The 27647-nt window shown below is 36.0% G+C and overlaps 2 protein-coding genes and 1 non-coding gene across 4 annotated transcripts; 2 read left to right on the forward strand and 1 right to left on the reverse strand.

Moving 5' to 3' along the window:
- Positions 1-1104: 1104 nt before the first annotated feature.
- LOC128862264 (uncharacterized) lies at positions 1105-10836 on the forward strand. 2 transcript variants are annotated; one of them, XM_054100798.1, is made up of 5 exons: positions 1105-1711; positions 1771-1910; positions 6074-6455; positions 6528-6664; positions 10498-10836. In XM_054100798.1, exons 2-5 carry the CDS (start codon positions 1791-1793, stop codon positions 10585-10587), a joined length of 729 nt encoding a protein of 242 aa, XP_053956773.1. In that variant the 5' UTR covers positions 1105-1711; positions 1771-1790; the 3' UTR covers positions 10588-10836. The 2 variants fall into 2 exon arrangements, with proteins under 2 accessions (XP_053956773.1, XP_053956774.1); XM_054100799.1 differs by having other exon boundaries at positions 1777-1910.
- A 5218-nt stretch (positions 10837-16054) lies between these two features.
- Positions 16055-16126, forward strand: Trnaq-cug (transfer RNA glutamine (anticodon CUG)). Its single transcript has one exon. It is a non-coding gene; the product is annotated as a tRNA-Gln (tRNA).
- A 3143-nt stretch (positions 16127-19269) lies between these two features.
- LOC128861418 (gustatory and odorant receptor 63a) lies at positions 19270-27434 on the reverse strand. The gene is made up of 7 exons (XM_054099556.1): positions 26910-27434; positions 24059-24208; positions 23432-23614; positions 23206-23349; positions 20231-20344; positions 19703-20143; positions 19270-19593 (listed from the first exon to the last, which is right to left on the reverse strand). The coding sequence occupies exons 1-7, from the start codon at positions 27114-27116 to the stop codon at positions 19381-19383; spliced, it is 1452 nt and encodes a 483-aa protein (XP_053955531.1). The 5' UTR covers positions 27117-27434; the 3' UTR covers positions 19270-19380.
- Positions 27435-27647: the final 213 nt, after the last annotated feature.

A 27647-nucleotide genomic window follows, 5' to 3' on the forward strand; every position in this document is an offset into this window, starting at 1 on the left:
CTCTGAATATTTCTACAAAATGAATACATTTTTCTTCGAAGCAAACTAATTCTTCTACAAAACATAGGCTAGGTTTCCCTTTGCTTGCAGTTTTAGATTCAGTTCATTTAATTTCGCTGTGATAACCACCATAAAATAAAATAAAGTAAAAAGTAAATAAAAAGGCCGAGAGATAGAATCGGTGGCTGAGAAATAGAATAAACCTCGTTAATCGATTCAGAACGATTTTTAATTGCTTTTTTTTATAAAAAAAAATGTGTGTATAGAACTAAAGAGCCGCAGCTACACAACGAAGTGGCGCAGGGGTTGGCGATCCCTGCTCTAGTCAATCTCACTAAGCTTTTATAAATCCTCTGGTCCACAGAGCACAAGAATTAAAACAAAAAATAAAAAGATCCAAAATGTTAGGAAATACATTCCGTTTAAAGTGTGTTTGTTCTTAATTGAAACAATATCCTTAAGATCAGAGGAAGTTATAAAGCCAAATAGTCTTACTAGAAAATATTAGTTTTAAGTTTAGTTCAATTATAATTTTGTTCAATTTTGGAAATAAATTTCCTATGCACTTTTTCACATTTTAGTGATTTGATGCATAAATCATATACTTTCATTACGGGTATTATTTTTAGGTTTTATCTATACTTGACTTATCCATTTCTCTTCATCCTTGCTTTTTCGCACAGTTTCATATACTCGTACACTTTGTCTTCTCCAACGACACGTTTTGCCTTCTCATTTTACCGCGCAGAGAGAGTATTTACACAAAACATAACTGATGAAGAATGCAATAAACAGAGATAAAAATCACAACAAGGGAAATAAATATAAACAAACAAGCCGAGAATAGTATAATATTGTCCACGTATAAGTGAAAGCACGGTGAAAAGCTTTGCTGAGTAATACTTAACGCGCATGTCTTCAACAACAAAGTATTTCATAACATAAACATGAGGCTACGAACGTCAGGTAGAGTGAAGATTGTCAGTGGTGGTATTGTAGCGAAGTAATGAGGAAAAATAATTACGCATACGACACGCTGCTTCAGACTTCGTGCAATTGCACGACTGAAGCAGAGGCAGAGGGTAGGGCAGGAAAATTGGATTCATTCAGAAAAGCTACAGTCAAGCAACGAAAGCAAAAGTTGTCGATATGGCAAATAAAAAGAAGGAAATGTAGAAGAGAAAGCAGTACACCAATAAATGTTGACAAAATCACTTACTAGCCAAAGTGTCCATGCACTTGTCGTTCACACATACTTGCTGTACAAAACCGTGTTAAGTCACAGCACAATACACTTTGTGACGAGAATGCAAGCGGTCTCCAACAAAAAAATACACTAAGCCAAAAGACGCCAAACAAAAGAAATACTTAAAATCATAGAAAGTGGCTGGTAACAGCCTTGCAACGACAGCAATTAATTAAGTGCAACGCTAACATTAAGGCGGCCACCGGACTTGTCGGTCAAAGCAATATCAAGCCAGTCATTGATAGCAATGACGATCTAGCCAGTCCGCATAAAGCAAATATATCGATTAAATATCAGCAGTGTGAGTAAACGGAACTTGTGCGGAATACAATTACGCCAGTGCAACATCAGTTAAAACGGCAATGTGCACCGCTTTAGTGGTAGTTGACAGAATTTCGACAACAGTAACAAATAATAGTGAAAAAATCGATTGCAATTGAATAATCAAGTTTGCATTTTTAAAAGGTATGCAAAAAATGTGTAATTTAATCTATTGTAAATTGATTGGTGATAAGTTTCAACAGTTTTAGCAAAATTAATTGAGATGTTGCTGGCTCAGAAGACACCCGCTGCGCATTGGCGGTCCTTTGTTGACCTAATGATGGCACCAGTGTCACCAAAGAATCTTCGTTTGTCAGCCATACTCATTGGCATTTACCAACTGGTGAGTATTTAATAAAGTAATTAGGAGTCAATTAAAGTCTCAAATTCGATTTCATTTCGCGCATAATATTGTGCGGAAAACTTCAACTTATTTTGTCACCCTGAGAAAATCGATATACTTGCATATACAAGTATAGGCGATACTAAAGCTCAATGGTAGTAAGTCAGAATTTTTAAATTCGCAACAACTGCATTTTTTTAAAGGCTTCAAATAAGTACCAAGGATTCGAAAAATTATTATAAATTTATAAAAGCATGGAATATGAAAATAAAAGCAATATATGAAGGAAATCAAAACTATATTTTTTTTCTTATAATTGGAGTTTTTAAAATAAGTGAAGAACGATTTTTTAATTTTTCTCCCTTTCCTTTATCCAATAAATCTTTTTCTAGATTTATTAAAACACAAAAAGATATTTAAAAAATTGCATTATTATTAAAATGTCTAAATGTGGTTCTTTTATTTCTTTTTTTAAATTTCAATACGAATATACAATACATATTTACTATATTACTCGTAAATGGAGCTAAAATGCATTTTTCTCTACGGCACAAGACAAAATTTGTACTCGTATGCATATGAAAGTAGACGTATGTAAATTTTCTTTTTGTCTGTTCTTGCATTCTTCTGCTAAATTCTTTCCTTAAAATCAACAAGGATATTAAATGATAAAAATTAAGCATATAAATTTCAAATAAAATGTTTCATATGATTTAAAAATATAATTGCAATTAGAAACAGTTTATATATTTCTTTCTTATTCTTCTTCTTTTTGATACCTTCAGAGTTGTATAAGAGTTTTCCTAGCAGAAACTTTGAAGTCCTTTAAAAAAAATCTGGCATGCAATATTTTCAGTTACTAACTTATTCTTAGCGACTATGCTTCTTTGAGCCACTCCCATGTAATTTGATAGGAAGTATGCGGTCGCATTAACCACCCACCATACTTTGACTCAAGTTGACTCAGTCAAATGGTACTAATTACAAATGAATCAGCAGCTAGCGCAAGTTTGTTCAAATAAAAGTATAGTAAAAACATATTCGTACGAGTATGTGTTGGCGCTTTCCATGTATTCGTAAACGTGAAACGACATAACGGGTGAATGAGCATTTTACAGTGCACAAAATCTATTGTAATAATGATATAATTACGATAATTAAATAATTGCATTACTAGGTTTTAAACGTTATTGGATTTAGTTTAGGAAAAATTTCACTTCGTCCACATACAGTTTGTTTATAAGACCTAAAATATGTTGTTAATCTACTTTGTGTTTCCAATGTGTTTCTAAATGCATATTACTTTTAAAAACACATACAGTGGTCACACAATTTATTCGTAGGCTCACAGTTTATAAACAGATACACCTGATATTTAGCAGGATTTATACAAACGAACAAAATTTTGATATATTCGTAAAGAATAACATATTTATTCAATATTTAAGGAACAATGCTTTCAATTTCATTTCTGAAATTAGAGAACTTAAGGCAATCAAGAAATAAGGCACAAAATATTATTCGTAGATAGCCATATAAAGAATATTTTATTAAAAAAAACGGGTATTTAATACTTTGTTGGGCTGTCTTAAGTTTTAATAACTGCTTCCAAACGTCGTTGCTTACTTGTTATTGCATTAGCTGCAATTTTCTCCCACTCAACACTTAAAGCTGTCTTTAATGACGCCTTTGATGTTATTTTGTGCTTTCTGATTCTCCTTTCTAAGAGCTCCTAGACATGCTCAATTCGGTTCAGATCCGGTGATTGAGGTGAATATTTAAGCTGCCTATAGTGGTAAATAAGCCACTCCTACACGAGATAAGATGAGTATTTTGGGTCATTGTCTTGTTGGAATAGGAACCCTCTTGCATTCAATCGCAAGTTAAACGGCACTATCATGCAAATTATTCTTCAGAATGTTTAAATGCATATGTTTGTCCCTTTTATCATCAATAAAAACCGATAGGAATACGATTTTTTTCATTATGTTCTGTACTTTCTTTTCGCCAAACTTTTGGAGGCCCATCTGATCCGGAAACATTATATTTCGACTCATCACTGAATATGACGTTTTCCCAAAAAAGAATCTGCCTCATTTATATAGCATTTGGCGAACTCCAATCTCTTCTTTCTGTTAATATCTAAAATGTAGGGTTTGCGGCGTGCCACTCTGCTATGATAACCAGCGTTTTGCAGACAATTACGGAACTCTAGAATATTTTGATATAGTATCGAGGGTATTTCGCGCAGAGACTTGTTTTCCATGTACAATTTAATAACAATTTTTCCCATTTCTAATGCTAAATCCGCACTTCGTCCCATTTTGCCACTTTCAATCGAGATATTACGCGCAACTGAAACTGAATCAGTGAGAAAAACTAAAAAAAACCTATATTATTTAGTTTTCAGCAATATTAGTAAAACCACAAACGATATTTATTGTTACTTTTGTAGCAACAATATCATGAACTGAAACATTTTGCTACGTCTGTTTGCTTTCCTTGGAATCCCTCAGTGTTAGTTGAAATAACTGGATTTTTGTTTGCGGCAATTCATCAGGAATGTAACATTCTTAAACTGACCCAAAAAAAAATATAATATATTGTCAAAGCAAATATTTTGCGCAAAACTAAAGTTTTTTACGGACTACGCAGGGTGTACGAATAAATTGTGTGACCACTGTATGTGTATATGTATATACTACATCTCTTTCAGCAGAATAGGTTCAATAGGTTAAAAATAAAACAAGTCTTTGCTTTCGCTAGGCCGCACACCAGTTTTCGTTATAACTGTAGTTTTAGCCGAAGTTTATGTTAGGCTAAAGTTAACCGGACTGCTCTTAAAAAGAGTTTACTCGATGGCTGCAAAGGCCCTTTGTAGTGTCCAGGATAAAGTTTCCCAATCCCATCCCTACATGTACTTAAACCATATCGATCTTTTGACAGGCTGAACCTGAGATTTCATGTTACTCGAAGAAGTGGTTAGCCAGAAAGTGCAAGGCATTCGCACAGATCTACATCTTCCTCATCTCTACAGTTCTTACAGAAATCGTTATGTAGGACTCCGAGCTTGGCGGCCACATGAGCAATATTCCAGTGCAATGTTAATTTTTTCAGGAACTCAATAAAATACGTATCTTTCATTCATTGATAGTTGATAAAGAGGTTGATAGGTTTTCCTATTAATCTATCTAATAATTAGCAACTCTTCTAGTGGTAGTTCTTTTTTTAAAAAGCGGTGTTCACATTTCATGCGGATCGGAATTCATGCGGAGAAGCTTGGATTTCTATACAACCCCCAATGCAGAAGCTGTAGGGATCCTGCAGAGAAAGGTATTGCAAATGTGCGGGTCTGGCGGAAAGGCGCTTACGTTCCTTAGTATGCCTTTTGGCGTTAGCCTGAGACAGCTCTCCAGCCTAAATCCCTTTTCTCTCCTACTACATCAACAGCACTGGATGGCTTATTCCTTTAGTTTTGTAATTTTTCGCAAGAACTGATCTACCTGTGGTACGAGGATAACAAAATTCTTTTATAATCCAATGGCATGATTACAACTATAGTAACAGATGTAGTTGACAGACAAACCACCAAATAACAAGAACAAAATATGTGAAAAAAATTTGCAAAGTTTGGTTTTGTACTATTGCTATAATCAAAACAGATGCGGCTCGAATAAAAGTTGTTGCAAAGCAATGATACAGCTCGTGTATATTAACCCAAAAGAATCCAACTCGTACTCGACTTGGCGTGGGGTACCGCCAAAATCAATTATAGCACTAGTTTGAGTGATCATGACAGAACTTGGGGAAAATGTTCGTTCAATCGTCCTTTGGTTTTACTCTCTGTTTTTTTTTTAATCTTTTAAAGTTATGACCATTTACTATACCTAAATCAGTACTACCAAAGTTGAGTTAACCGAGCTGGAAGGTTCTTTTACAACTCGTACATAAAAGAATATGGATACTATCCGCTTATTCCACACGAAAAAGTAGCATAAAATTGTCATGTACTAATTTATGTTCTATATGAGTGTGGAAGGTTGTTATACAGTCTCATATAAGTCTCACATAATACACACATATATAAATATGTACATATGTATGTCCATATACATAGCATAACCACTAAATTCTTATACTGCATTTCCCATTGAAATTTACAGCTTGTCGCCCATTTACTACTATTCCTGGTGCTTTTGGGCCTGGCACATGCCGAACAAATGAAAACAATGCTTGCCATGGACATTGAGGATCAGAAGGATAATGGCTTTTATGATATGTCACCATTTCGTAATCAATTGCGCCTGCGCACCGCCTCTCAGCTGGTTTCCGTTACCGAGATGTTACTCTACATTTTGACGGCAGTAGCTTCAGTATATTTGCTGAGTACAATCGCTCTGTTTGCGGGCATTTTTAAAAATCGCTCAGAATTTGTTCTTCCATGGTTGGTTGTTGAATTTATATTCATTGTATCAGCGGCGGTATTAGTGTTTTGGCTGCAGAATGAAAAATTTGTGGAGATTATTGGAGGCAAAGTGTACTACTGTGAGTCTGAGTAGTTGTTTTCAATTGAGTGTGCCATTAATTCATCGTATAATATTTTTTATTACAATTCAGTTATGATATGCTTCACTGTGCTGCTTTTCGATTGTTTGATGTGGTATATTATACACTCCTTCTACCAAAGGCTACGGACCATGAACAAGCTGCGAGAGATCGCTACGGTGGCAATACCTTGTCCGCCACCTGGATCGGTAAGTTATACTAGTTTAGAAGTAAGAAATTATGACGTTAGATGAGGTTTATATGTTACTATTTTTAATTTCATCAGAACTACACACATAGATTTGAGATATATAGTGTAGCTTTCGATAATCTAAAATATCAATAGTTTAAAATGTATAGGGAAGTATGTGAAGAAACGTTCACTTTTCACAACACTCTCCGCCTCACCATCAAAATCTCATTGAAGCACTATTCAAAGAGTATAGGCGGCTAAAGAATCTCGATGGCTCCTAAGTAAGAGAATCCACGGTGGATGTGTGACTTTTAAAGCAAGCACCGTGCAAGCAAGTGCGATTAGGTTAAATTACGATAGATTCAATTAGATAGCAGACAGTTGAATAAATAAACCACCCATTAAGAGCACAATACAGCTGAAGCAAAGGGCTAGAGACAAGTAAATAAGGTGAAAAACGTGTTAAGGCAGAGACTGGTTGGAAAACAGTTACGTTCTGATATTCAAGTTTCGCAGGTGGCAAATATTCAAGCCTGATGGCTCTATCCTGCAGGAGTTCGAAGTTATACTGAGCCTGGCCGCACGAATACCCAATGGGCAGTGTTCGAATAAGAATGGGCTTGAACTTATAGTATGTGGTTGCCGGACCACTCTGGCTTTCAAAGCAACAAATTAGCTGATGAATTGGCGAACTGCAGTTCTTTGGAGCGTCCAATTGGACTGAAGTAAGTTTTAGGGTCAAGCACAGCGATAACAGTCAGATATCGGATGCTCGCCGATCCCATTGTGTACAGTATATATTGCTTGCAGGATGAGGACAGAACAGAGTATTATTTCCAGCTTTCGCCAAATTTATAGGGTACAATTTTGAGTCGACTGTATTGAGAATGGATGAGCTGCAATCTCCGACAAATTGCTAAGATTAAAAAAATCCTTTAAATCCTATCAATAACCATGCCCACCTCCCATATAAATGAGCCTGTATTCGACTTAATAAAACTCACTGAAACTTGGTACACGCTTTGATCACCACCTCATTTAGATTTGACATTTATAAAACTACGAGTATTATGTTGTTGAATAAGTTCATAGCCTTTTTAGCGAGCCACTCTGGCTTTCAAAGCAACAAATTAGCTGATGAATTGGCGAACTGCAGTTCTTTGGAGCGTCCAATTGGACTGAAGTAAGTTTTAGGGTCAAGCACAGCGATAACAGTCAGATATCGGATGCTCGCCGATCCCATTGTGTACAGTATATATTGCTTGCAGGATGAGGACAGAACAGAGTATTATTTCCAGCTTTCGCCAAATTTATAGGGTACAATTTTGAGTCGACTGTATTGAGAATGGATGAGCTGCAATCTCCGACAAATTGCTAAGATTAAAAAAATCCTTTAAATCCTATCAATAACCATGCCCACCTCCCATATAAATGAGCCTGTATTCGACTTAATAAAACTCACTGAAACTTGGTACACGCTTTGATCACCACCTCATTTAGATTTGACATTTATAAAACTACGAGTATTATGTTGTTGAATAAGTTCATAGCCTTTTTAGCGAAGACTTTTATTTAAACAAAAAACAATAATTATATCAATAAGTTAATCAGTTAATTATATAATATGTTCATCTTTGCTGTTTACAACCTCTTCCCCCCTCTCGACCAAAGTCGCCTGGTCTGGTGTCAAAGAAGTTGTTGAGCCAGTTTTTAAGGACCTTTTTGTTATCATCTTTCATGTACCTTCATATGGTTTGACAGGGGGTAGAAAATATGGTAATTGGTCGAGTGCAAGGTCCGGAGAATACGGCGGATGCTGAAGGACCTCCCATGCGAGCTCTTGGAGTGCGGCTTTGACGACTTGTGCAACATGGGGCCCGGGGTTGTCGTAAAAGAGTATAGTTTGACCATGTGGATCAGGTCTTTTCAGTCAAATAGCATCATTCACGTGGTGTAGCTGGGCAATGTAGAGCTCTTTGTTGACAATGGGATTCTTTTCCAACATTTCCCAGTGCGCCATACATATCATGATCCTCTTTGGATGAAGTACCGGCTTCACTCTCGGCTTTGGCGCATTTCGTGGAGCCACTCACTCCTTTCTTTGCTTCATATTGATGCATAGGCACTATTTCTCATCTCCGGTGACGATTCGGTACAAAAAGCACTGGTCGTGTGTTGCTCGATGGCGGGCTTGTCTTTTTCGTTGAGCTCGTGAGGCACCCAGTCTCCCAATTTTTCGGTAAGTCCCTTGAATGAAGGTGATTGAGAATCGTTTTATGATCACAGTTCATTTTTTCCACCAATTCACAGCCAACAATGGTTTGGGACCGTTCTCCTTCAAAAGTGATTTGAGACGTTCTTCATGGATTCAGAAGGCCTTCCGCTGTGGGACGTGTAATCAACGCCAAAGTCGCCATTATAGAACTTTGCAAACAATTTTCGTGCTGTAGACTCGCTTATGACACCTTCTCCATACACATCGCAAATGTCCCGCACTGCTTCGGCAGCTTTTTGACCTCGATGAAAAGCAAAGAAGAGCAGGTGCCGAAAATGTTGATTTTTACCTCCTTTGTATTCCATTTCTAAACCTTATAGCTAATAAAAAATTAAGTAACTCAAAAATACTATTAACATAGTTTTCTAGAGCATAAAGAGTTCTATCGAATGAATACTTACCCTTTGCTAAGTAAAAAACAAATCGTTATAAAATAAAAGAAAACTTAAAAACGCTATGGAATCATTCACCAATCCAATATATTACGATCGAATAAAAACCTTGCCCAATTTTTACACGTTGGGCTATTTGATTTGTTTGATTCTAAAAAGTGCTTGTGATTTTTTGGTGGAAATATTCGTTCGAATGATTCTGCAATTCACAGATTGGTAAAAATATTTGAAGAAACTGTTTCTATCGAGAATAAACAACGGACTGGCAGACCAAAAACTGTACAATGTTTTGAAAATGATGCTGCTGTAACGTAAAGTGTTGCTGAACAGCCTTGAACATCGATATCTCGACGATCTAAACAATTAGGCATTCATGAATTTTTCACATACAATTCTTAAATGCTGTATTTTGATAGTGAAAACAGTGAAAATAGTAAATGTTTTACCTTAGAATAATATCTAGGCGCGTCTTTTGGCAGGTCGTTTATAAACTTTCTGTAAACTTCACATTTACTGGGATATCGATAAAGCTATATGCCGGCCATTAGTTCGAAGAGACACTGGTCATGCACTTGAATGCTTTACCCACATTCGATATTAGCTCTTAATCGTGTTAAGTGGATATGGTACCTCTGCCCATGAAGGCAATGGCATTCCGGGGATAAAGACCAATTCATGGTAAGTTCCCTGAGGTAATGAGTTCGATTTTTCGGGAATGGTATCTAGAATACATATCTTACACATATGTATATCAATGAGTACTATTGGGCAAGGGTGGTTCTTGTAACCTTTATAAGAGTATAAAAACAACATTGATGATATTTAAATCTAAGCAAAACACTTGATAAGGGACATTTCGACTTGTGAATGAAGTATATGTACATAAAGGATGTTTCTGCAAAAATGTAATCCTAAATCTTGTATTCAGGTACTTACATTGGCATACGAGAGAAACCTTTATGGAAATAAAAGCTATTAAAACCATTTTTTTATTTTCATTTTCATTTCATACAAATATACTATACACACACCTACATGCGTATGTATAAATGTACGTACTTGGAAGTAAGAAATAACAAATATAATATTATTTTTTCCAACAATTGAGTTACTGATATTCTCTTTTCTTTTTGATTAGTGAAATAAATATTATATAATATTAAAAAATGTTTGCTCCTACAGATACCCTTCCACTTCCGACGCGAGAATATGTATCTTGGCAGCAACGGGTACAAGCATATTCTCTCCGAGTCGCCAGATGGCAATTATTAAAAACCGTATTCTTTACAATTCACCGCTTAGAAGTTGAACTAGGAATACACATAACGTAGACAGCAAGGAAACCCAAGAAATCTCCAGCACCTGGGGCTATGCAAAATCCCGTGATTCCTTAAGTATCAAATCGTTTTTGGCTCAGCTTCCGCCTCTGTTATCAGCAACTCAATAAAGCACTAAGATTTGTAAAAAAAAATCAAAAAAACACAATACACACACATAAATAAATGAATGAATGCAATATTATCGGCCTTATTATCCTTATTATTGTTGTTGCTGTTATTTATACACTAGTAAATGCACAGTTTGTGATATTTTGCTGAGAATTAAGTAAAGAAAAGCTTTAATGAATAAATATTTTTAGGTGCTCATTTAATTTAGTTTTAAGCTTTTAAGTTCATTTGTTTATAAATACCCATAGATACTTACATTAGCTGTATGGAATTTTTTTATTGATGCTTAAATGCTTATTTATTTACGTAAAAGTGTAATTTAAGTTTTTTAACTTATTTGGAACCACGTGTGCAGTAATTATGTGCGTATATATTTAGATAAGCTATTTTATAAAAACCATTTATCTGCACTAACACACATTTATGTATCATATGTGAACAAAATGCTAATACATATGTATATTTCTAACTGCATATAAGTACATATGCAAGTATGAAAAGTGTTGTATTCATTATATATCTCCGCATCGTTACTTTAATACAGAAAGGTCCTAACTCATATTTAGATCAAGTCGAGTTTTTAACGGATTTTGATGCATGACGCCTTCACTAAACAAAAATATAATGAATTATTATAACGACTAACGGTAATACGATCATTGAAAAAACTTAAAACAGAAAAACTTATCCCTATTCTGGTTAATTTTGTATGAAATTTGTTCTTTGTCCTGTAAAGTAACAAACTATGTTCACCGAAGAGTACTAATGCGTTGCTGTTGTTCTTGTTGTTGTTGCAGTGGTTGAATATTTCCACAGAAATAAATCCTAATTAGTGACCAGCACCGTTTTACTACCACTGTCTCGTGTGATGATGTCTTGTTTTTTTTTTCCAAATCAGATACATTTAGTGAGGTTCAAGTATAACATCAAATCCTTTATCTCGATGTCTGAGATCTACTTAATTTGCTGTAAGAAAGGCTTCCCGTGGGGAAGTCGTGCCCTATCTAGTCCCGGATATTCACATATGTAGTGGAAAAGACTTTCCTTCGCCCCTTCCGGTTGACAACTTCTGCAGATGGGTTTGAAGGGGAGGTTGAGTTTGGCTGCATACTCCCCTACTTTCCAATGAGCTGAAAGGGTTGCAGTGATGCGTGAGATGTTTGGTCAAGAGCATCCTAACAGGTGCTTCGTCCTTTGGATTTTGTATGGCGGCCATGTGTTTTTTGTTGTAATGCATGTAGTTGGTTGCTTCCATCGTCTTTCGGCTAAAGCATGATAGTGTGAAGAAATGGATGCTTCTATTGTGTTCAGTGGGGTGGAGACTGCCACCGCCTCTGCTAAGTCTAGTGTCGAGCCTTTTCTTGCTAGCTCATCCGCTATCTCATTACGCCGTAAGCAATTCCAGCTTCTCTCTACACTGTAAGACTAGTTTGGATAAAATGGAATTGGAGTCTAAGTCTTTGTTCTCTCCACATTACTTTTTTGGACTTAGTGCATGTAGACTTGGTCATTTGGTGATTTTTTTTAATTTTAATAAAATCGTCTGTTAAGCTTTTCTGAAATCATATTTCAAACCTAAAATAACAGAACCACAAACAACAAAAATTGTTCAGCTCTAACTCGGAAACAAAATATTGCTAAAAAACGGCTGAGAGTTACCTGAATGTTAATTACTTATTAGGCGAATGGATTAACGTGAACTCAACAATAACAAAAAAACAACACTCTCTTCAACAATATTATATTACAGCATACGAGTACATCAAAACATCGGCAACTGAGATTACACGAAATTTAAAAACGATTGGCGAAGTGAGAGAAAAACTGTACTACAAAATATTCGAGCGGACTAACTTGGAGTAACGATATTCATACATATACATGCATATTTAATCAATGCAATGCTAGTACATGCATACGTACTTAGAATGCTAAATATAAAGAATATAATTGTGTTAGGTTTATTTAAAAGAAGAAGAAAAACATGAAATAATATGCAGAGTGAAAATAATAAATTTCGTAGATATAACTAATCAGCTAAACTATGAGAAAAATTAAGAAAAATATACATGTAGATAATAGTGTTATTAATGCAAACGCATGTAAATGCTCGATTTATGCTATTTTACTCAACTCAATAAAGTTATCAGTATGTAATACAAAACTTTTATAAATGTTTTTAAAATGTGTACTGCTCTTGAAAGTAATTTTTTTACTATTAGATCCAGAATGATGGAATAGAAGATTGCGGCGTCGACGTTCCGCTATCTTCTTTGGTTTAATGCATGGATGTAAGGTCAAAAACGGGCATAAAACACACAAGACCAGTTCGATTTATTAAGATATTTCGTGTCACACGTTTCCAATTTGGCAACTTCTCATTACTTTTTGGTCATATATATACATATTTACAGTATATTTATTTACAAGTACCATATGTATTTTTTCGTAATAAACTTGTTTGATTTTTTTAAATTGTTCATTTTACCAAAAGGTGGAAATAAAACTCAAAAAATAGGACGAATACCAAAATTTATTGAGGAAGTTGCGTTCAAAGAAATAGTCATGAGGAGGGCCCAATACTTCTTTGAAGTGGCAGTGCTAAACTCCTCATAACGATAGGATTTGGACGTCAGAGCAAAGATCAAACTTGCAAAGTTTCTTGGTGTGTTAGTGAAAACTTTGAATTTTGGGACTCCCCTGAAAATACCTTTACTGTGCGTGGTTGCCTGTTACGCATAAATCATAGGCACATTTTTACGCACGCTTCCGCACGAATAGCTTCGTTGGTATACAGATTAAAAATTTGTATTAAATATGAGCCCTCAAAAGTATAAATGTTTGACGATTGCTGAAAAGAAGAAATTAAATGAAAAAGTAGAAGGAGGTGAGAAGAAAAGCGATGTTGCAAAAGAATTTAAGATTCCTCTAGGGAGAGTACTGTTCTCAACCATAATAAAGAAACAGGAGAAAGTTATTGCTGCTCAAACTGCTGGAGTACGGAAAAGAACAACCAAAGGTGAATCGTCTGGGCGAAAGACTCGTCATTTGGTTTAGACAGCGTAGAGGACAAAAATTATCTATTAGCGGCACTTTGTTAAAGGAAAAAAGCAAAAGAGTATGCGTCTACTCTAAACATACAAAACTTTGCGGCAAGTAATGGGTGGCTTACAAATTTCAAAAAGAGGAATGTAGTCGTGTTTAAAAAAGTTTATGGAGAAAGTGAAACTGTTAATGATGCTGTTTGCTCAGATTGGCATGGTGAACAAATTTCAAAAAGAGGAATGTAGTCGTGTTTAAAAAAGTTTATGGAGAAAGTGAAACTGTTAATGATGCTGTTTGCTCAGATTGGCATGGTGAATTGAAGACACTGATTGAAAACTATGATGCCCGAGACATTTTCAATACGGATGAAATTGGCCTATTTTTTAAATACTTACCGGACAAGACGCTTATTTTTAAAGATGAAAAGTGTCATGGGGAAAAACATACTAAAGAGAGGCTGACGGTTCTACTTGCAGTACACATGAATGGGTCGTAAAAACTTAATCCCTTAGTAATAGGAAAAGCAATGAAACCGCGATGTTTTACTGTGATTACTGTGCTAACAAAAAAGCTTGGATCACAACAGAACTTTTTAATAATTGGTTTTTAACAGTTAATGGAAACATGAGACGACAAAAGAGAAAATGTTTACTATTTTAAGACAATTGCACTGTCCACAACAGTCCTCCTACATTGTCCAAAATAGAACCCTACTTCTTTTGCCAAATACAACTTCCAAACTACAACCATTGGACCAAGGGATCATCCATAATTTAAAGGCATTGTATCGCAAAGAAATTGTTAAGATTGTTTTGGAATCTCTCGACAAGCAGCTAACTACGAATATCACTGTTCCGACACCTATTTTACTGATTGACAAGGCATGGAGAGCAGTAACATCCCTCATGATTCTCAGCTGCTTCAAAAAATCGGCATTCGTAAAAGAAGATCAAAACAATTCGCTAATAATTATGGATGGTGAAGAGCCATCAATGGTACCAGTAGTCGACATCCGCGATGTGAGTTTTCCTGACTATGTTCAAGTGGATGAAGATGTTGCTCTCACAGGATCACTAACCGATGGCGTAATTTTATCTGCGACAGATACGAATGAAAAGAGCAACGATGAAGATGAAGACGATACGTCAGAACCTTTGGCAGAGGTGTCAGTTAAAGTAGCAAAAGCCTAATTCCAAAACTTACAAAGTTTTTGTCTACAAAACGAAACTGATGAAACAGCATATCAGGCAACATTATAAATATGTAACACATTAGCAGTTAAATAAAAACACTTGATAAATCGAAGTTTTATTTATTTTTTCTCAAAAATTTCGAACCATTTAATATTTCAAACACTCGCTAATTCGTAATATTTTAAAAGTTCCTCGAATTGCGAATTAACGAGAGTCGATTATAGCGATATATAATCCCTACTTAGTAAACAACTTTCGAAGAAAAATGTTAGTTATAATTTAGTTTGCTAAGAATAAAAACTATGTATCGGCATAGAGTGCTAAATTGGTGACCATCACTGTACTTACGAGTATGTATATGTAACATATGACTTTATTGACAAAATTCGGATGCTCGTAAAATAAAAGTGTGTTATTCGATGAGTAAATGGAAATTGGTATTGTAGCGTGTAAAATGAAAAAGATATCAACATTTTTTAATTTAAATTTTATCATAAAAGCAAAAAAAAAAAACATAAGGCGGTAGCAACAGTGCAATTATTTCTAGTACTTGTCGAAACTCAACAACTTATTTCTATTTAGCATAACTTAATTAAAATAAAAATGCCGAGAAAATGAGTACTTGTGGCATGAATTTTGAGAAATTCTTCAAAATTGCAAACAATTATTGAGTTTAAAAGCTACTCAACATTAACTTACACTATATAATACAGTAATTTTTTGTGTTCAGTATAAATCTAATTATACAATTTCACCTAATTTTGTCGATTTAAATAAAAAATATATTTAATTTCGACTAATTGCTAGCTCAAAATATTTAAATTGTCTCAAGTAAGAAAATATTGAAACCTAGAAAGTAAGACAAAACTATGAATTTGCATCACCCTGCAGTGCACTACTCTTTAGACACAATGTGCGTTGCATATAACCTTGTGTTGCATACTTTTAGGAGAGCGATGATAAGTATTCGCTCTTGTTACGACGGTTTCGTGTAGCATGCGCATAGCTCAACTGCTGTGGTTAAGTGGCAACAAAATTCAAGTTGTAGTAGGTGGTTCCATGGTGTAATGGTTAGCACTCTGGACTCTGAATCCAGCGATCCGAGTTCAAATCTCGGTGGAACCTAAGAAATATATTTTTTATTATTATATATATCTAACATTTATTTATTTTAATTTCCTACCACATCCTTACCTTTTTGACGAAGAAATATGTACTACTTATATCTGTGGTCTCGAGTGCAAAGGCGATAAATTTGAAAATTACGTTTTATATGAAACTTATGAAATGTAGAGGAAACTTAAAAAATGTATGGAGCAAGTTATAGAGAACACGACTCGTAGTGTGTTCAAGAGCTGTCCTTTGCTTAAAATAATTAAAATTAGTTTCTAAATTAGTAATAGCGCACACGTTAACAGAGGCTTTTGGTCAAATTTATGCCGCAATTTGTTTTGTAAGTTTTGATGTTGGCCTAAAATTAAAGAAGGATATAATTTTATACCACCGCCGAGCGGCAGATGGCTTATAAAATTTATAATTTCTTGCCTATAGCTACATGCATACATATATATTCAAGGTGAAGTCCAAAATAAACAAGACTGGCGTCATGAAAATGTTTTTGATAGCGCCGCACAGTGCGGGCGATTACCAAAAAGCTGGCCAAAAGTCGAAAAAAAAAGTTTCTAGATAGAGTTTTTTTGTCTTTGGGTTGGCTACAGTAATGCCTTGAGTAGTGAAAACCGTTCATAGCAACGTCCTGTACCCTAAGTATCCTCTGTATTTTCAGTCGCAACGTGGCCTTCGTTTGAGCATCGTATTACTGTCGATGAATAGTGAAAGTTGTACACATTTGAAAGATTTTGTAATGGAGTAAATTGAACAAAACCAAATGGAATCATCTTCGGAAGGTTAGTAAAATACGAGAAATCTTTAGTATATATCAATACCTCGACACAAAATGTTTAGCTGCAGCAATACGTAGATACATTTTTTGCAATTTTTTTTATAAAATTTGAGTTTTCAAACTGTATAGTAATACAACGCCGTCATATGCTGCTTTGAAACCTATTAAAGATTACTCAAAAAAGTAATGGTTACTGAATAAAACAAGAATCAGCTGCTACCACTTGCTACCTTGCGACCCCGAAAACATATAAATTTACATGCATCTTGATTATGTTCTTGAATATACGCTATTTCACGTGAGGGGGCGGCCAATAGGGGTGGAAGGGGGTGGATTTTCAAAATTTTAAGATCAAATTCGTAATCAGCGACCCTGAAAACATAAATTAACATGCATCTTGATTATGTTCTAGAATATACGCTATTTCACGTGAGGGGGTGGCCAATAGGGGTGGAAGGGGGTGGATTTTCAAAATTTTAAGATCAAATTCGTAATCAGCGACCCCGACAACCCCCGAGTAAGAAATTTTGAATCAATTACTTAATTTTTTGAGTTTTGGCCAGCTTTTCGGGAATCGTTGAGTTAGTGCGTTAGAAGTTACATCTCTAGCTGACTTCATGTGAAAGCTTGTTGACATTCGGTTCAGTGGAAGCGAAGGTATTGCGTCTAAGTGTCGATATGTTGGTATCATCGGTACAAAAATGAGTTTCGAACAAAGAGCTAACATCAAATTTTGTTTTAAAATCGGTATAAAGTTTACCGAAACATTTGAATTGATTAAACAAGTGTATGGCGATGATTGTCTATCTCGTGCCAGAGCTCATGAGTGGTTTTCACGTTTCAGAGATGGTTGTAGGGACATAAATGGCAATGAACATACGGGCCGCCCAAAATTAGTAATCACCGAAAACTCCCTCGAAGGTGTTCGTAAATTTATCAAAAATTCGGTTCAATTTATCATGGAATCGGAGTTGAATATCTCCAAAACATCGATATATCGCAATTTAACTGATCATTGGGGCTTACGAAAGGTCTGTGCACGTTTCATTCCGCACAAGTTAACTGAGGACCAAAAATTGCGCAGAATTCAATTCAGAAAGAGGCGAGAAAAGGCGAGAACTTCCTTCCACCATTGTAACTGGTGATCAAACGTGACGTTTCCAACATGAACCTAAAACTAAGCGTCAAAGTGCCGAATGGAAGGTCCCAGAGGAACCACCACCCAAAAAGTCGCGTTTGGAGTAGTCAAAAACCAAGGCGATGCTCATTTATTTTTCCGTTTCCAAGAGAATCGTCCACAAGTAGTTCGTTCCAACGGTCCAAACCGTCATTGCAATTTTCTATCTTGGCGTTTTGAGGCGTTTGATGCATCGCATTCGTCGAATTCGCTCTGAATACCGTGAAGGAGGAAGCTGGCGCTAATTGCATGATAATGCACCACCTCATCGATCCACACTTGTGACTGATTTTTTAACTAGAAATCTCGTTTTAACTATCAATCATTCACCGCATTCACCTGATATGACTCCGTGTGACTTCTACCTATTCAGAAAATTATATTTGGCCATGAGATGAAAATGTTTTGCATCCGTAAAGGCCATCCAAAAGGCTTGTACCGACATCCTAAAGGAAATTTCGGTCAATGACCTGAAACACTCTTTCGAAAAGCTTTTAGATCGCACAAAACAGTTTATCGCGGCCAGAGGTAACTATTCTGAAGAAATAAACTCGAAGTTATGAGAACAAAGTTCCTGTCGTTTATATTTTAACTCAGCCTTGTTGATTTTTGACTTCAGCGGTTTTGCTTCCCAGGTCCTAACGTACGAAATGATTCATATGATCCAGACCTGAAAGTATTCAACGCAGAGCAGGAGGAAGGTATCTTTTGAGTTAAAAAAATGAAAAGAAGAAGACCTTTGCGTCACTGACGCCAGTTAGGGCGTGAAAAATATGACTGGTAAGCTTTGTGGAACTCGGTTAAATCACAGCCTTCTTACTATGCCTATCAAAACGGCAGGAAAATGTAAATACATATACATTTAAATTATGTATATATGATTTCCTTCTGGAAAAGAACCATCGATATGGTAGAGACATCGAGATTTTTCTCGGCCAATAATGGCAAACTTAGGATCATCAAAAAACCATCTTCCGTTCGTAGGCGCCATAAAGTGCTAAAACGTCCCATTGTTGAAACATATTATATAAATATACTCGTTTTTATAGACGCATACCAAAAACTAATAGCACCTCGACTCAATAAAAAAAGAGGTTTATTGATTATTTTCTCTTTTCTTTGAATATTGACATTTAGAATAATTTATTCAAACTATTTTAATCACAAATCAATTTTTTATCCAAGATCGACTTATCGACTGTAGAAGTAACTATTTTGTTTAAGAAATTTCGAAATGATCAACATTTCCTTTTTAATTTTTGTTCATAATATAAAATTATTTTAAACTCGGTCTTTAATTTACCCTTTCCTACCCCGTGCTGATGGTGGCATTTTAGTCGTTGTAGTTTTTATTGTTGGTGTCGTACTAGTACTAGTCAACTCTGTAGTCTCCACGAACATATCAGTGACTAGCTCAGCTACTGAAACGTTCATTTGCTTACCGGAGTCGCTGGGTATACTGATCTGGAACTGCAGTAACACAACGAGATAAGTGACCATTGTAGTGAGCAACTGAAATAATAAAAAATCAATATTAGATAATTGTATATCTGTCCTCTTAATTCTATAAATATCTTTTTGATACATATTTAAATAACAGTGTATGTACTTATGTACTCACTCCCTTGAAGAGGTTCCTATTTACATCGAAAAATCCGCCACAGTTAATGTTTGACGGATTCATTTCCGTAGCGCGTATAAACATATTTATCTCTGTTTGCGCATCGGAGTTCATCCAATTCAATTCAACCATTAGTAACTTTTTCTGAAAATTCGTACGCACATTGAAGGAGGCATAATGGGCCTTATCGCAAATGTAGAAAAGCAGGAATACATTCCAAATGGCAGTTATGGCCAAACCGATGTCCTTAATACCGAAACCTTCAGAAAGCTGAGACATTAGACCATAAACCGAAAGTGTGATAATGAAGAAGAGATACAGGTTGAGAAAAGTGAAAGTATAACAGGTGGCATTTCCGATATCACGTGTCAACTTGCTCAGGCGTAACCATAGGGCGCGATAATCGGCGACCATTGCGGCGGGGCCGATGTGACGTAAAGCCTTTTACCCGCCATCAGAGGGCAAAAGAAAGCAGAAACGTTTTAAAAAATTAATTTAAAATACACATTTTTTACATGGCATGTTTACCCTTTGAAAACGTTCACCTAGAATATTTGCAGTCATACTGAGGCTTTCACAAATTATGAACCACCAGGCACCCAACATGGCAGTCAAGTTGTCTAAGATGCAGTAGGGAATTACCTAAGAAATTTATAAAAGGCTTATAAATACTAAACTTGCAAAACTAATAAATATGCATAAAAATTTCAATTTCTTCAAATGAGTTAGCTAATATTTACTTTAAAATCATGCGCTTTAAAAAGGTTCCAAAATATCAATTATGCTTGCAAATTTATTTCGCTTCTCTCAAAATAGGTTCCATTAAAGTAATAGGCTTCTCCGAATGAACAATTTCATCATGATATTCCGCAATTATATTGAGTTCTTTCAAAAAATTCGCTTCCAAATATTAGTTTCGGGAAAAATAAATCCATTATTTATGTACTTTATTTGGCGCAAATGGTTTAAAACTGTTTCATGGTCAATCTTTAGCTCCTGAGCGATGCTACGACTATGAACATGCCGATCAATTTCGAATATTTCTGTGATTTTATCGACATTATGAACATTTTCTTTGACATCAAAAATGCCTTAACGGAATCGTCGAAAAGAAAATTGTACGCAATTAGCTGATACCATAATCGGCACCATAAACACCATTTACAATTTGCCTGACTTGCATTACCCCCCTTAATCATAGTAAAACCAGAGAACGTAAATTCATTAAAATTTCACATTCATGCATACATATACTTAGAATTAATTTATTAATCTCACAAAAAAAAGTGCATTTGCGCATGCAAAATGCCGACGGTAAATAATCATGAAAGAAAAATGTACAAGTCTGCTGTTATTTCATTTTGCCTAACACCAAATCCAAGCATTTTACATTTCAATGCAAACGCTATATTTAATTCTGTTAACCACGCTCCGCTATGTTAACTCTCTTATGTTAACTTTTCCAAGGCCGTGGTGAAATAATACAAATTTCTTAGCCGCGTTTTGTTAGCATTTGACATTTAACCTGCTCATTCGTTCCTGAGCCTTCTCTATAAATTTACGTTCTCTGGTAAAACTGTAAAATGTACCGAATTTTCTCTTTCTTGACTTCCATTGTTAACAAACAGCAAAATAATTTTTTCAGTGTGAAATGTTACGAGATATCGATCACTACAGCGATTTACCGAGAAAATAATGGATTTCTTTTCCGCCAAACTTATATATTCCATGCGCAAATTTGTTGAATATGGAGATTGTGCGACGAATAAAAATTTAGCCAAAATTAATACATTATGTAGCCTACAAAATGGAGAGATCCTTTTGGTCAAGCATTGTGTGCTGTGTTGGACATTCGAACGAACCTTTAAGACTAACAATGCTCCAACTCTTGATTGCAATGGGGGCTCCACCCAGGCCTAGATATTAGCCTGTTGATTTTTTTATAATCATAGCACATGGGCTGAAAAGTATCGGGCCTAACTAAGAAAATACGTTTTTTTGTTTTGTCAACAACGTAATTTCCATCAAGAACAAAGCAATCATTCCAGCGCTGTTTTAACATTTCAATACCATTTTGCCTCAGTTTCAGCGATTACCTCTTCATTCGAGCGAAATTTCTTACCGGCGAGCATTTTTTTAGGTCTGCGAACAGCCAGTAGTCGCTGGAAGATAAATCTGACGAATACATTAGATGTGGAACGAAATTCAATTCATGTAGCTATGTCATTGTTTTGATTGACTTCTGACACGGTCTTGATGAAACAAAATTTTTTTCTTTGCCATATGCAGACGTTTCTTTGCAATTTCGGCATCCAAACGCTCCAATAATATTCATAGTATTTCCCATCTAAAAATATTCGATGAATATTACACCACGCACATCCCAAAATACCGAAGTCATAACCTTTCCTACCGATTGCCGTGCTTTCGGGCGTTTTGGACGAGGCTCACCAGTTGCTGGCCACTCAGATGACGATCGTTTAATTCCGGAATGAGTGATGGGTGCCTGCTTCATCCCTTGTCACAAATTGACGCAAAAATTCCGGTTTATTACATTTAAACATGGCTAAACGCTGCCCAGAATTATCAACATGTTCTTGTTTTTGGTCAACAGTGACCAAACGCGGCACCCACTTTGAATAGAGCTTTTTCATAGTCAAAGCCGCCACGTTCTTTTGATATCTTTACGATGTCAGCTAACTCGCGCAACTTCACTTTTCGATCATACAAAACGATTTTGTGGATTTGATTGATATTTTTTGGTGTTACCGCCTCATTTGAACGTCCACTGCCTTGTGCATCATTGGTGTCTCTACGACCGCGTTTGGATTCAACAAACCATCGGTTTATTGTTGTTTCTGATGGAACGAAGTCCCCATAACACTTTTCAAGCCATTACTTCGCTTTGACGGTATTTTTTCCATCAAGAAGCAGTAAGTGTAAAATTAAAACACAAAACTCTTTTTCATTCATTGTTTTGCGAATAACAAAAATAGCCTTAGCAGTCACTCTTAGCGCAATAATTCACGAACTATTAAATAGAATATCATGAAATTTTAACAGCTGCCTTTTAAAAGTTAGTAGAAACTGAAACAGAGGGGAAAGTAATAAAACTCGAGCCATCTATGTGTTAGGCCCAGGACTTTTCAGCCCATGTGTTATATTTTATTTTTCCCTCCACGTTTCCTTCAATGGTGCCACAATGAACGAAATTAGGATTCTAGTCCAAAAAGTATAACATACAAAACAACAGGAAACATAAGAGAATGCGAAAAAAATATCTCTCAGTACCTAAGCCATGTAAATCGGAAGACAGAGAAAAAAACAGAAAATTTTATTCAGCATTCATGCGACCATTCGTACAGGATGGTATGGTAAAATTTAAGACATGAATTACTCAATCCCAAAACTAATTTTTAAGTGATGTCTAAGTAAATTTTTTCTAAATTAAAAAAAACCGAAATACATAAGTATAATTTTTATACAACAACTAATACGCTTACTTGAATGAACTGAAAGTCCGCCATTGTTATATGAGTTATGACTACCGACAAAATAGATAATACCGGCAAAACCACCGCAATCATAGTGGTTTTCCGAAATAGATTCAAAGGCACACTATGACCCGATATTTGATAGTACAAAATCTGAAAATTATAGAAAGAAAGATTCATGGAGAAATGTTAGAGAATAGGGCGGATCATTTGAAAAAGTCTTAAATTTATGTACCTCAAATTCATCCCAGTCGTTCCATAGTTTTGCGATTTTACGTGCTTCCCACCATAATATTGGAACCATTAATAGTGGTAAAATATTTACAAGAAACAGGTAAGCAATAACAGCTTCTTCGAATGGTCCACTCAGTGATGTCACAATTTTTATGCGATTTTTGGCCACATAAAAAACATAGATCTAAATAAAACCATACTAAATATATATGCATATATATGTATATAATTTAATTAAGGGTATTCACGAGTACGATTAAAAAATATGGCAAGAGTAGATTATTTGGCCGGAACACCGATAAAATACTGTTAGGTCAAATCAGTTGATTGATTACCATATTTTTCTCTCTTAAAAAAATTGATCTGCCTGAATACCCCTATTGCATACATTGCGTGTTTAGTGCAAGACTATCATGATTATGAACATAAATCGAAGTTCAATTCTTTATGATTCGGAACAAAATATACATACATACATTTTTTTGTCACAATTGAATTTTTTACGAAATAAAAGTCATTATTTGGTAACAATTTTTGCTTTCATTATCATCTAAGAGCACTAAATTATAATAATCCTTCAATAAACGAACAATCCATTGAAACTTGTATTGATATTTATAAAACTTACCGCTAAAAGAACGAAGAATACGAGTGAATAACCAAAAGCTATCGAGTTTAGGCGAAATTTAGCTTTACCGGCCGCTCGTCGCGTTATGGGTAAAACCCCAATTATATGCAAAAACCATTGAATTGGTGCAATGTTGTTGTAGAAAACATTCTACAAAAATAAAAATTCAAATATTAATTAAAATGCAACAACTTGTAAGGACAGACCGTCAGTACAAAGAGACAATTTTGTTACAATTCCTCCTCAGACGTATTGTATTTAAGTTTATTTTTTCAGTATTCAGCTCATTTTTAAAAAATCACACCAAGCTACGTGGCTGTCTCCTCATCGAGAATCAAGAAACCAGATCGATCATGTTGCGATAGATGGAAACACACACTTCTAGTACTTTAGATGTACCTATGATCCGAGGCCCATCGGCTAGGATCACTACCTTGTTGCATTCAAGCTGCCCACATGCCTCTGTGAGACGCGTATGAGTGCGAGGAGCTTAAGATGTTGGCCAGCAAAAAAAAATTCCCGAAAAGTTTGCCAGAAAGTTCCGCGGCTTACAGCGATCTGGTGACTGACATCCAGAGCGTGCTTTAATTATGGAGGGAACACTTCGCAAACCTACTAAATAGTGAGGTGAGAATAGTGATAACGCGGCTAAAGAACAACAAAGCCGCGGGTGCCGACGGACTGCCGGCTGAGCTATTCAACCATGGCGGCGAGGAGCTGGTAAGGTGCAAGCATCAGCTTCTATGCAAAATATGGTCGGCTGAACGCATGTCTGCCGATTGGAATTTAAGTGTGCTCTGCCCAATCCATAAGAAGGGCGATCCTGCAATCTGTGCCGATTCCCGCGGTATTAGTCTTCTAATATCGCCTGTAAGGTTCTAGCGAACGTATTGTGTGAAAGACTGAAAGTCTACCATTGACCAAATATTTACAATACGCCAAATCTTGAAAAAGACCCATGAAAGGAGAATCGACACACACCACCTTTTCGTCGATTTCAAATCTGCATTCGACAATATGAAAAGCAGTTATCTGTATGCCGCGATGTCTGAATTTGGTATCCCCACAAAACTAATACGGCTATACAAAATGGCGTTGATCAATACTTGCAGCCCCATCAGAGTTGGGAAGGACCGCTCCGAGCCGTTTTTTACCAAACGAGGTTTCAGACAGGGTGACTCGCTGTCGTGTGACTTCTTTAACCTGATACTGAAAAAGACCTTAACAACCGCGCTGTTAGTTCTGCATTCTCCAAACTGGATAAAGAGGCAAAGCGAATTGGGCTGGTGGTGAACTAGGACAAAACGAAATACTTCTTGTCTTCAAACAAACAGTCGGCGTAGTCGCGTATCGGCACCTATGTCGCTGTTGAATGTTCTGATTTCGAGGTTGTAAAAGACTTCGTTTATTTAGGAACCAGCATTAACACCGCTCTTGATGTCAGCCTTAAAATCCAATGGAGAATCGCTCTTACCAACAAGTGCTACTTTGGGCGAAGTAAGCAATTCTCTAAGGCTCTCATAATGCCTGCCTTAAGGTATGAGGCAGAAACTTGGACGATGACAATATCCGATGTGGCTTCGCTTGGAGTGTTTGAGAGAAAGACTCTGCAGAAGGTTTTTGGACCTTTGCACGTTGGCGAGTACCGTAGGCGATGGAACAATGAACTATATGAGCTTTACGACGACATATAGTAGACATAGTGCAGCAAATAAAGATCCAGTGACTACGTTGGCTGGGTCATGAATAAAACGCTCAAGCTCTGAAAGTATTCAATGCCGTACCAGTTGGTGGTAGCAGATTAAGATGAAGGCCTCCTCTACGTTGGAAAGATCAGGTGGAAAAAGACTTGGCTTCACTTGGTGTGCCCAGCGGGCGCCAGTTAGCACAAGAATGAAACGACGGGCGCGCTTTGTTAAACTCGGCCAAAATCGCGGTTATCGCGTCAATTAAGAAGAAGAAGAATCTTTAGTTTCGCAATTTCCTCTCGCTAAGTTGGGCACAAGTCCCATTTAATTCATCCCCTTCATCCATTGAAGTTGAAGCATTTGTAGCTCGGGATTCAATAGAGCTGGATGTAATTTTGTACCGGTAAAAAGTTTAATCTCTCTGTGCACTCTAGCATGATTGAGGTTTTTGTCTTCAATGATGGCAAATCGTTTTTGAGCTGTCTGATTTTGACTGACCCACACAACTGGGAAAGGAGGACGTATAATGAACAACAAAGGTGACTCGCCTGAAAACTGCCAAGGCAAATGGTCATTAAACTGCCTTCATTTTGAGAAATATATTTGTTTTATTAGAACAGAAAATGTCAATCAATAGAGTATTCTATAGGGACGGGCCAATGTTTACAGGCTGAGACGACCCTTTTGTTTTTACCGCGCCTGTCAAATTGATAATTATTTAGTCTATGTTGCTAAATCACCATGGCAAGTTCCACAATCAGAAGTGAGTGAGTGATGATTGAACGATATGAGTTTATAGTTATGCTAGACTTTATCTTTCGAGGGCTTGACCGAAATGAGCGGGGCCATTGATCGAATTTACGCGAATTTATAAAGCAGGTTCATTGAAGTATGGATCTCTCGATCCGCAAAGTCGTAGCGGATATTTGATCCATGTCACATTTCATACGCATCTCAACATCGACTCAACCCTATTGGAAAACCCTTATATATGCATACATATAATTTAAATTTGAATTTTTTTAGCTAAAGCAAAAGAAATTTTTAATATGTGCTAGAGTGTAGACCCCCTTAGATATTATTAACTGGATCGAAAAACCAGTTTTTTTATTCACAAAATTTTAAATTCCTTTCTTCTTTTGAAACCAATATCATCCACTTACTGGTCGAAAGTTTTCATTCAATGTAGTTATAGTTCCGACTGATGCTCGACTCCCTTGACTGCTGTTGGTATTATAATATGGGATATCCTCTTTATCTAGTAGGCCAGTGGAATATTTCCGTAGTCCGCTATTCTGACCGTTAAAAGTCGGCTTTACATTTAGAAAAACTGTGTCATGTTTCTTGCGGCGATTATAACTATTAAACATTTCTTTTTTAATTAAATCTTTGTAAGAGTAACACAACAATAAAAATGAAAACCTTTCCAACTCGTAACCAAAATTGTACTATGCCCTTGTTCATTGTCGTCTGTCGTGATGTAGAGAAAACTTGCCGATTAAAGGAGGAGGTCAAGTGTAAGCATTAAAAATGGATTAGTTACATTGGCAGTTTTGTTTGTTTTTTATACTTTTGTTTACACTTACAAAGCTCTCTTAATGTCAACAAATGAATAAGTTTCATAGCCAATAGTTGAATTCCGAATAAAAATGTTGTAATAAGAAGGCGATGCAACTTCCTGTCGGGCAGCAGCGTGACCTTAACCCACAATTACAAACAGACTCTACCTAAACTAGCATGCATACCTACATACCAGCAGGCGAATTAATGTTTATGTACATTTCTATACAAATGTCTACGTATGTACATACATACATATAAAAATGTATACATAAAAACAAAAAATGAATTTTATTATTTAACCCGAAAAACCTGTGGCTGAATAGTAGTGCTCGAATGAA

This window comes from Anastrepha ludens, chromosome 4 (genome assembly GCF_028408465.1).
Source record: "Anastrepha ludens isolate Willacy chromosome 4, idAnaLude1.1, whole genome shotgun sequence".
In the NCBI taxonomy this organism is placed as follows: domain Eukaryota; kingdom Metazoa; phylum Arthropoda; class Insecta; order Diptera; family Tephritidae; genus Anastrepha; species Anastrepha ludens.